This window comes from Pistacia vera, unplaced genomic scaffold (genome assembly GCF_008641045.1).
Source record: "Pistacia vera cultivar Batoury unplaced genomic scaffold, PisVer_v2 Contig656, whole genome shotgun sequence".
NCBI classification, from domain to species: Eukaryota; Viridiplantae; Streptophyta; class Magnoliopsida; order Sapindales; family Anacardiaceae; genus Pistacia; species Pistacia vera.
Genome location: NW_022196508.1, coordinates 259,761 through 271,321, shown reverse-complemented (window position 1 = coordinate 271,321; position 11,561 = coordinate 259,761). Strand labels below are relative to the sequence as shown.

At 33.5% G+C, this 11,561-nt stretch overlaps 1 protein-coding gene across 1 annotated transcript; it reads right to left on the bottom strand.

Moving 5' to 3' along the window:
• Positions 1–390: 390 nt before the first annotated feature.
• Positions 391–2,058, bottom strand: LOC116112093 (transcription factor MYB105). Its single transcript, XM_031398291.1, has 3 exons — positions 1,674–2,058; positions 1,079–1,582; positions 391–841 (listed from the first exon to the last, which is right to left on the bottom strand). The coding sequence occupies exons 1-3, from the start codon at positions 2,056–2,058 to the stop codon at positions 555–557; spliced, it is 1,176 nt and encodes a 391-aa protein (XP_031254151.1). The 3' UTR covers positions 391–554.
• Positions 2,059–11,561: the final 9,503 nt, after the last annotated feature.

The following is an 11,561-nucleotide window of genomic DNA, read 5'->3' as shown; positions in this document are numbered from 1 at the left end:
TCACACAAGTGACACAATCTCTCTCTCTCTCTCTCTCTCTCTCTATCTTCCCCCAACAACACACCTTCTTTCCGACAAGGGAAATCACCTAAAACTTAAGCTAAGAATCACAATCATGTCACAAATTTAGAATTTAAAAAAAAAAAAAAAAAAAAATTCTGCATTTAACAAATTTTGGTGTTCATGGTAAAGTATAAGTTTAACCTTCCGTGACATAGTATTTTCGCATTGTTACAACCAGCATTCTTCAATTAATTGTTTCGAAAAAGATATAATTAATGTGGTGCCGAGACATTCTGGCCAGAAACAATGAAACATAAAGGAAATAAAATAGAAATATCATGAGGTGGTAAAGATATAGAGAGCAAGCAAGCTAGTTTCATTCATCGATTCAAGTTTGGACAAGATATGCTGTGAGAACATTAATTTATGATGATTCCTAAAGAAAAACATGGTTTCTGTTTACTTGAAATGATGATGACTGATCAGCTACTGTTTGCAACTCGATATCTAGTTCAAATCGCTTTACCTGCTTGTGGGAAATTTTTTGTTCTTCACGAAGCAGCTCCTATGCCAAGAAAATCTATAAATGGCGGTGAAATGTTAGTCTCAAAATGGCTGGTTGCAGTGGTATCTGCAAGTGATGGTGATGAAGATGATGGCTCAGTGATTGAGACTTGAGATGCAGATGCCATGGTCTCTGAGAAAGTTGCAGAATGGTGACGGTCATTTGATTGTTGCGTTGGAAAATTATTATTAAGAGTATAGGGCTTGAAACCATTGAAGCTTGAGCTGTCTTTTTCCATCTCCTGGCTAAAACTCATGTAATCTCCATTGTAACCTTAAACAAAAAAAAAAAAAAAAAAAAGATGAAGTGAAAAACTACTCAACAATGGACAAAAAGATGATATTAAGAGAAGAAAAAAGAGACTTGAGACCACAATCATGTTGAACTTGCAGTCTTGCACTGGAATGACCAGACATTACACACAGAAGCCAATGAGAAAAAGCACAAAAACCCAAATGCAATTTAACAGATTATGTTACAAAGAGCATAGAATGACAGGACAAGACAAACCAGAAAGCAAATCGAAATGAGGTTTCTGATTTCCACAAGAAGCACAATTAGGTCTTTGATTTTGATGATGAAGAGGGAGAAAGTTAAAGTTGCAGCTGTTTGTAGATCCAAGAAACAAATCTCCACCATTCATCACATCAGCTTGTTGATGATGATCACGAAAACCATTAGCCCCATTTCCACCAATGGGAGGTGCAAATGAGTTGAGTCTTTTTGATGATGGATTTATGTAGCTGATTGCTGTACTGTTATGAACAACAACTTGGCTCAGTTTTCTCCTCCTATAAGCACTTGATTGCTCTCTAAATTTCCTCGCCATTACAACATGCCAGTGATTTTTAACTGCATTATCAGTTCTTCCAGGGAAAAGCCTCGCAATCATAGCCCATTTGTTGCCATAAACTCGATGAGCTGCCATTAGTCTCTCTTCCTCCTCTTCACTGAAAGCTCTTTTGTTGATCTTTGGATCCAACTGATTAAACCATCTCAATCTACAACTCTTACCTTGAAAACAACACAAAACAAAATATAACATATTAATCCAAATGCAAAAGCTTAAACCTTGTTTAACAGAAAAGTCATGAAATCTAATTACCTGATCTCCCTTGCAACTTGTCAGCTATAAGGTTCCAGTTTTGAGGACCATAAAGAGCTACAAGCTCCTTGAGTTTAGTGTCCTCTGCAGGTCTCCAGTGCCCTCTTGAACAAATCTTTGACTGCCCACCACCACCGTTCATTTCTTTCACAGTATGATGATCACCACTTAAATTATGAATATTTTCTTCAAACTCATCAAAATCTCCCATGTTACTAAGATTATTTTTCTCGGAATTTGTATTAGTTGGAGCAACACGGAGAGAGCCCATGTGGGAAAACACCTCCATTGATGAGTTATTGAGGAAAGTAGTAGTAGAGTAAATATTGGAGCTATCGTTTTCTTGGTGACAGAAGGAGCTGTTGTGGAACTGTTGCAAAGTCATGCTCTAAAAGCCAAAAATAGTAAAAGGAGGTGGCAGAAGAAAGCAACAAGAAGAGATAGATAGAGAGAGAGTTAAAAGTGCTTAATTAGAAAGCAGAAAAAAAGTGTTTCTCTTTGTTGTAACAGAAATCCACACGACCATTCATCATCTTCTTCTTTGTTTAAGAAGCTGAGCTTAGAGTTCTGAGTTTCTGACTACAACTGGACTCACCCCCACCTCAATTTTGACTCTTTCTATGGACTCATTTCTTTTACTTCTCACACACTCTACTTTGTGTGCGTGAACATCAAACACATCAATCCAATTTATTCTTGCTAAAAATGGAAATAAAGAGAACTGAGTTTAACTTGGTCATCTAGAATAATAATGTTATCTAAATAATGTCTTTTATTTGGTTGAATCTATTCACAAATGAGTGTGTTTACAGTTTATACGGTAATGTTATATACAATATTTTACTTCTTTTAACAGGCTTGTTCTTTAGAAGTTATAGTACAGTTTATGTGTTTTTTCGGAATTTTTTTTTTATATAATGGATGTATGTATAATCAACCAATTATCGGACGTATAGATAATAAGAGAATATTACANGAAAAAAAGTGTTTCTCTTTGTTGTAACAGAAATCCACACGACCACTCATCATCTTCTTCTTTGTTTAAGGAGCTGAGCTTAGAGTTCTGAGTTTCTGACTACAACTGGACTCTCCCCCACCTCAATTTTGACTCTTTCTATGGACTCATTCCTTTTACTTGTCACACACTCTACTTTGTGTGCGTGAACATCAAACACATCAATCCAATTTATTCTTGCTAAAAATGGAAATAAAGAGAACTGAGTTTAACTTGGTCATCTAGAATAATAATGTTATCTAAATAATGTCTTTAATTTGGTTGAATCTATTCACAAATGAGTGTGTTTACAGTTTATACGGTAATGTTATATACAATATTTTACTTCTTTTAACAGGCTTGTTCTTTAGAAGTTATAGTACAGTTTATGTGTTTTTTCGGAATTTTTTTTTTATATAATGGATGTATGTATAATCAACCAATTATCGGACGTATAGATAATAAGAGAATATTACAATCGACTAATCTCTCATACCTTGAAGTTAACGACTAGATATACCGTCTAATGGTTACCCTATTAACAACTAAGGGAAATCAAATCGAACTCAAGATTTATTGAATAATACATTTAAGAGTTTTTATCGTCCTAGTGTCATGGGTTGAAAGTTTCATACCCAAAAGACTAACCTATTAGGTGGAGGGACTCCTCCCATTTATAAGCCCAAGACCTCCCCAATACGCTTTCGATGTGAGATTCGTTATATTCTCCTCTACCCAATCATGTGACGCTTTCGTCACAGGTGGGACCCCCTGCCTATCCGTCCACCTCACTCTCGTGTGGACCCACAATCACACGTGGACTCCCTTGCGTGGGTGTTTGACAGGATATCACAAGACGGACCGGGTCTGCTCTGATATCACTTGTCATGGGTTAGAAGTTTCACGCCCAAAAGGTTAACCTATTAGGTGGAGGGACTCCCCCCATTTATAAACCTAAAATCTCTCCAATACGCTTCCGATGTGTGATTCGTTACAACAGTCACCTAGCCATCCAAGGGTGGTTTGTTAAAATCACTGTACAAAACCTACAGGAGTCAAGGGTTGAGACTTGAGAGTGATTTACACGCCAAGACTATGAGTGCAATTGGTGTCCCTTTCTTTCTGCCTTCTAAGGCATTGAATATTCTTTCTTCTTTCACTTATTTCACACGTGTGGATGTCATGTAGTGTCACGTGTGAAGAAATCCAAGAGATTCAAAACAAAACAACAAAACCCTCCTTCGAACCCTAAAATTCTCTCTCTCTCCCTTCAACTATTTTGGGGATGTCTCACTCTCAATTTACCAAAAAAGGCCACTGTTTGCCTCTAAGTCCAAGCCTTGGTCCCAGCAAAAAGCTCACCATTCATAAAATCATTATAAAGTATGTTATTTTTTAATACTTTTATGACAACTATTGATGCATTTAATACTAGTCCATCTTATAAAAATCTATCAAATAAATCCCTTCTGCAATAAATATCAGGTACTTTGAGACAGAGAGCTTATTTAAAACCTTTGTAAAGGGTTTTGTTAAATCAATTTATAGCTCACCTGGCAAAACCCTCACCACCCACTAGCCAATTTAACTTATAATCCAACAACCTTTACATATAAAACAATAAAGGCCTCATAACAGAAGTTTCCTTTTTGATATATCCACTAATTCTGCCATTTTGAGTATTTCTTAAACTTAGAAAATTAGTTTGGATATACCATTCCTTTGCATTTACATCAACTTTTTTGTGTTTTTTTTGTTTTTTAAATAATCTATATATTCCCTCTACCTCACTTTGAGGACCCAGTTTCAAATAGAAGTTCTTGTCGAACCTTATAATCTTTGGGAAGCGAGAAATTAGAACTCTTGTTAAATCTTATAATCTTTAGGAAACGGAAAATAATGACCTTTAATTATGTAGGTGTCCATAAGGGAACTCGAACATTAGATTGGTGGGAGCAAACCACGTGCATGATGGCTCAGCTAACCCCTCATGAGTCATTCTTTATAATTTATATTAGGTTATTCTAATTTATTCTAATTATTAGTTTTACCCAAATTTTGGTAGTCATTTATGAGTAGGGAAGTACAAAAACCCAGAAAAAACAAATGTATGTATCATGCATGGCCAATTATTTAAGTCTAGTTGGTAAATTAGAGAGTAGGGTGAAGAGTCAAAATGGTAAATCATTTTCTCAAGGCAAGTCAGAGGAAGAGTTGACCCAAATTCCCTTACAAAAAGTTGAAACAACTGGCGTATGATTCACAGGCTTTTTTCAATTTTCACTATGAAATCTGTGAACTTATGAATTAGCTAAAGTTTTTCAACCCCAAGTGAAAAGAAAGACACGTTTTTTTCCTGTCATTAATTCAGTTCAACCATTCAACTCCCCTTAAGGTTAAGTCATATGTACAAAGGTTTGCTTAGAGATGAACTTGAAATGGAAAACTTTGAGAACTTTAGGCACTTCAATGGGAATGAAAGAGAGAATAAGTAAAACCATTTTCTTTTGGGTAATTTTTGAGGAATAGTTCCAGTACTGTTGAAATGAAATTTGCAAGTAATAAGCTAAGCTGGCTGCACAGATCTAGGACATTAGATGAGCCGAAAGGAAGCATTAGCTGATGCTACTTGTAGAAAGAGGATGAAGAAGTAAACCCTAAAACAAATATTACTATAGGATTTAAGGAAATCAATTTGCGGCCATAACATGAAATCCAAAACCCTCAAGATTATTATATGATTAAGAGGTTTGATTTGTCATATTTTACTTCCATTTGTACCAAAAAGAAATACCTTCAGTTCAATCATTTGTTTCTTTCGGTTCGGTTGGCTCAATCTCCTGCTTAAAATCTCAAATATCACTGACACATAGGGCCTGTAAATCAGCTGCAAATGGTTGCTTTGCTTGTAAATCCTGCATCGAATCATAATATATATATATATATATATATAAGAGTTATAGACTCAGAGACTGGATTCAAATTCATCAGGAGCTAGCTTTCTCTTGTTTCCATCCAAAGTGTGTCATACTATAAACTTCAGCCTTACAAAGTAAACCACAATATTCAACGAGATTTCATATTGACCTTATTTTTAGGGAAATTACTTAGAAAGGCTACCCTTTTATTTACTTTTGGTTTTAATTAATTAAACACCTCATGTGAGCTACAGCTAGCCCTGAGTACTGCACAGTACGGCAATGTAAAAGTTAAAACTAATCTGAAGGGAGTAATAAATATTAAGCTTATTTTCAAACTTGGGAAGTGTAGCTTCAGTTCAGGTCAAAATGTTGAAAGTTAAAGCATCACTGCAACTCTGTAAAACTGAAGTTAAAACGCTCCTGCTTTATTTAACTCTCAGAACCACAAATTTGTACGTTCTAGCTAATTGGATTATTCAGGATAAATTCTGAAGGTGAAATGTTAGCTCTGGGGGTTTTTAGTTTCCTGTAGAAGTTAAAATCTAACAAACATATATAATACACTTGTACGATTTTATTATTCTCATAATTTTCCATTGAAACTGGTGGAATTGACAGCAGTACAATCAATTGCTCTAATACGAATTGTTGGAAATTAGAGAGGGTGTTGTAATACTAATAGAAATTGAGAGGGTGCTCTTATACCAAATGTTGGAATTGGGAGCAACAACAACATAATGGCAACACAATCAATTACTTTAGCTAGTTTGTCAGTTCGTTTGAGATTTTAGGTGTATTACTTAAAAGGTCATGAGTTTGAATCTTCACGATTATTAATAAGAGGTAGCTATTAAAGGCTTACCTGACTGTTAATTTCAGGGTTCCAAGAGACTAGTTGATCAAGTACATGCAAGCTGGCTGGATACGAAAAAAATAATAATAATAATAACAGAAGTGATGAACACGAAATTTTTGTAGGAAAAAAAAAATCCAACCCTAGTATTTAATTAATCAACTTCTCCTTCACAATCACAATAAAACCAATGTTTTTCCTTTTCTTATATAGAAAGAGAGAGCAATCCTAAAACTAAACAAAATCTATTCTCCTACTTAAACATGGAAAAGGAATACTAATCTTTAAATGAAACTATTTTCTCTCTTATTTTAACTCAAAGAGATATCATTCCTAAAATAACAATTATCTTAAAACAAATCTTCTAAAAAAAGGAAATTAACCAAAACTGTATTATCACATCATTATCACCGAATTATCACCAAAGCAACGACCTTCTTCGAGATCTTCTTTGCGATCGTCGTAGCAAACATTTCCATTGTCGCGGCCAACTTCTGTCGCCGCATCAAACTTTTTCTTTTGCCGTGACATTCCACATTCTGGACTAAGTTTCATTCTCTTATCTCAACTTCTTCACTGTATACCTTTTCTTCTACAACAACATTTTCATTAACTATCAAAAAGTATTCACATTCCAACAGGAACAAGTATATTATGTTATTATATAGCATATTAACATGTATATATTTATAGAAAAGTCATGCATAGAGGTGGTATTAAATGATTGGGAGGAGGGCTTCTGAAAGGAATAATATATTCTACGTGTTATGTTTGAGATCTTAATCCATATATTAATTGATTAGTGTCAAAGGATGAAATAAGAAGATAAAAAATATGATAATAATTGATTAGTTCTACTCTTTGAAAAGAATAATTCTTCTCTTAAGTACTTGAAGCAAATATGTAATAATAAACAAGTAATTGCAGTAATTTAATGATATAATATTTACTCTTTTTAAAATATACAATTTGCTAAGCATGATGACAAATGATATAAATATTTTGAGAATTCAGAATAGGAGGCAGTGCACGCACATTGGCAAATGAATACAAAAGAATCTTATAGCAAATCGTATGCATGCCTATGCTTCTGCACAAAATCCATGGCAGGCGGCAAAGAATATAACATTGGAATTGCCAAAATTAACTTACCGCATACTCAGGTTCCATGCATAGATATCGTTGATGCCAACCTCTGGCTCTAGAAAAACCTTAGATGGGCGATAATTGTTGGAGTTATTGACCACTTTAGTATTCGGATCTTTATTGGGTTTAACTTAGGAATAAAATCAAATTGCTTTAGTTTCTAAACCTAGTATTTAAATACATTTTTCTCTTGTAATAAGTGATAGTAAATATCATTTTAAAACAAGAGAGGTGAACTAGGGCAGATTTAGCCCTAGGCCTATCCTCAGATTTAATAAAAAAAATATTAATGTACAGGCCACCAAAATTGTTAATTATATAACTCAGGTTCACCCTCAGATTTTAAAATTAGAAGTATATATGTCCCACAAAAACTTGTTTATTATATATTTTAAACCCATCCATATTAAAAGTTTAAAATTCTCTTCAGTGTTTTTCTACATAGTTTTACCTTTTCTTTTTTTATGATTTTATCCCCAAATTCTTTATTCTCTCTTTCTCTTTCTTATGTTATTCGCTCTTAAAATTTTTGAAGACTGAAATTGTTAAATTTTCACTACTCAAGGTGTCATAATTAGCTCTATTTTCTGTTTTATCGATTTTAGATATGCGTATTGTTCATTTCAATTTAGTTTATTTAACGATTGAATCATTTTTTTTCTTTTTGAGGTTTTTTATTCTAATTTGAGAGAAAAAAATATTAATCTTATGAGTTTATTTTGTTTTTTTTTTTTTTTTTTTTAGGTTTATTATTATAATTTGAGGGAAAAAGACATTAATCTTATGAGTTTATTTTGTATTTTGTGTCTAAGAATGAACCTGCTTTCTCAAATTAAAACCTTGATTATATTTTACAGGACATTATTTTTCACATTTCACCCACCACTTTCCTATATTTCAAACGTCACCGTTCAGCTGCTCAAAATTATTAAAGAAATTTGAGTTACTATCTATGTTTATACCAAGAAAATTCCCTATTTTTTTATTAATTCATATTAAAAAAAAAACGCAATGTTGACTTGATTGAAGTTTTGGTTGACTTTAGCTTAATTAGGTTATGTATGATCAAAGTCATAAAAATTTATATTATAATCTTTGAAAGCCAAAAATAAAAATATTAAAAGAAGGTTTTATTCAAGGTTTACTTAACACATTTACTCAAAATTTTGCTTCTCATAGATTTATTCAAATAGAAAAATATTGTGTTATTGCATATTCTTTTCTCTCAAGTTCTTAATATTGTATTATTATTTTTTTAATTAAGATTTGGTGATTTTTTAAAGTTTTTTCTAATTGTTTGGTAAATAATGGCGAAGCCGCAGAGGCCCCCTCTCGGCAAAAATCCTCGATCCGCCACTGGGTAAGACAGTATTGAAATAATATTGACTATGTTAGATGTAGTCTACATTGGATGAACCATGATAAATCACGCATATTACTTTTCCTCTTTGCTGTTTATTTTGTCTTTGTATTACTTTCTATTTCATTCAATAGTGTTATTGTGTGTTTATCTTGTTCAATAAAGTTTTAATTTGTATGATAAGTTTCTAAAAATAAATATACAAATGACGTGATACATTACATCGTGCTAATACGCGGGATGATAAAAAAAAAAGAATTGATGTAGCATGATATTTGTACAAGCATATAAATGTGTTTGCTCAAAACCATTCATGCCTTCCTATGGAAGGCTACTTTTGGCTCGTATGAAACCCGAAGGAAAGCCCGAAAAAACATCAACTAAATAGAAGTAAATCTCTCCACTGCTCCTCGAATGAAGGCATCCTTCCTCCCTACTCATTAATAAGAACTTTGGAAGACTAAGTCATCTGGAAAGGATGACGAGCGGTAGATCAAAGAATATTAACAATAGAATATGTCCGAGAAATATGAATGATTCTACAGCGGCAGGGACGGTAGAGGACGGGACTTAGGGGGTCACAAGGCGATTCTTTCCATTGTAGCGGTATAACATCTTCCGGCTACGTACAACTATATCTAATTTCATAACATAGCTAATGTTTCACACAGGACTTAATTAGCTAGAATAGTTAATTAACTTCATCAAACTCTGAACATGAATTTATGAAGAGATTTATAATTTACAACAGTGTTATGTTAATTAATATATATATTCTTTTAATTTTCTTGTTTCTCATATGGCAGCTGTTTAATTAATTTATTTGTTTCTCTTTCACACACACACACACATATAAATGAATTAAACAGCTGCCATATGAGAAACAAGAAAATTAAAAGACTTGGCGCGAACAAACATTAATTACAAATGTACAAGTATACAACAAACAAAACCATACGAAGCCAAGAAAGAAAACCAAACACAACCAACAAAAAAGATTGGTTTAATCAATCAATTAGAGACTTTTTCTTATTTAAAATTAAAGATCAATATTTACTCTATCAAGGATTGCCAGAGCTTTTGTCTTGTTCAACTAACATCTTGTATCCAAGATTGGATATATATATAATTACGAGTGTCCGAACCAGCTTACAAGCACCTCAACTAATCTTTTGGGACCTGAAACTACTAACCGAATACAAGTAGGGGGGTTCAAAAAAATGTAAAAACCGAACCGAACCGAAAAAAAGGTTAGGTTGTGGTTTGAAAATTTCAAAAAACCAGATTTTTGGTTTGGGAAAAAATAAAAAACGGTTAACCGAAACCGGTTTTTTGAACCAGTTTTACAAATATATATATTAAATAAAAAATAATTTCATTTCAGACTTTTATTTGTATCAATTTTTAATGTATTGTTAGTAGTGGTCAATGGATAAGTATGAATGTTTAATTTTTATTTGGATATGTATTGTTTATATTTACAACTTAATTTAGGAAAAAATTAAAAAAAATAAGTTTTATAAAAAAAAAAAAAAGGGAAAACCGGTTCAAAACCAATTTTCCCTCCAAACCGGTTCGGGAATTTTCCTGAACTGAAAAACCGGTTCAATTTAGAAAATTGGTTAACCGAACCGGTTAACCGCTTGTGAATACCCCTAGATACAAGCTCTAGTAGTCACCCCTATTAGTAACTGTGAGGACTCGAACTCGGAAGACTATGTAAATTTAGATTTTCCTTTGCTCTTTTACCATCCCTAGATTGGATATTAATTCCTTCCTCAAATATTGGTAAATATTCAAAGATAAAAATTTAATCAACCTTTTTCATCTTAAAATTTATGAAGTTTCATCTTAAACCGACGCCATCTACATGGAAGTTTGCATTTTAAAAAGATTTGACGTCTAGCAGATGTTAAATATAAAAGAAATTCATGAACCGAGATGGGATTATAAAAATATGTTAGCACAGAGGAGAATTAACATATGTTTCTTAATATATGTTAGATTAATTGATTTGTGTCTCATCCTTCTCCATTTTCAATCAATGGAACAAGATCGAATCAGCGAATTACCAGACGAAATCTTGCACCACATACTTTCATTCATGGCAACAAAATTCGCAGTTCAAACAAGTATTTTGTCAACCCGGTGGCGCCACCTCTGGAAGTTCATCTCGACAATTCATTTCGACTCCTTTCCATATCATCCCTTCCGCTCCATCGATTACAGCTGCGTGGATGGAACCTTAGAGCAACACAAAGCCCCTCAACTCCACAAGTTTCTTGTATCAACCACCATTCGCGGTGACCTCTACACCAAGTCACCAATCTCGTTCCCAAGTGGGTTGATTTCGCCTTGGCGCGCCAAGTTCAAGTTCTGAAACTCGATTTCAAAACGTCCCCACTTCCTGATGAAGTCTTTGATTTGCCTCCTTCATTTTATGCACAACATTACTCACAATCTTTGAAACAAATCTCTCTCGGTTGTGCTCATTTGAATCCTACATTGAGTTTCGAGGGCTTTTCTTCTCTTAAAGAGCTGCGTCTCTGGCGTTGCAAGCTCAGTGATGAAGTCGTGCAAGAAATTGTTTTGAAGTGTAAACTTCTGGAGAGCT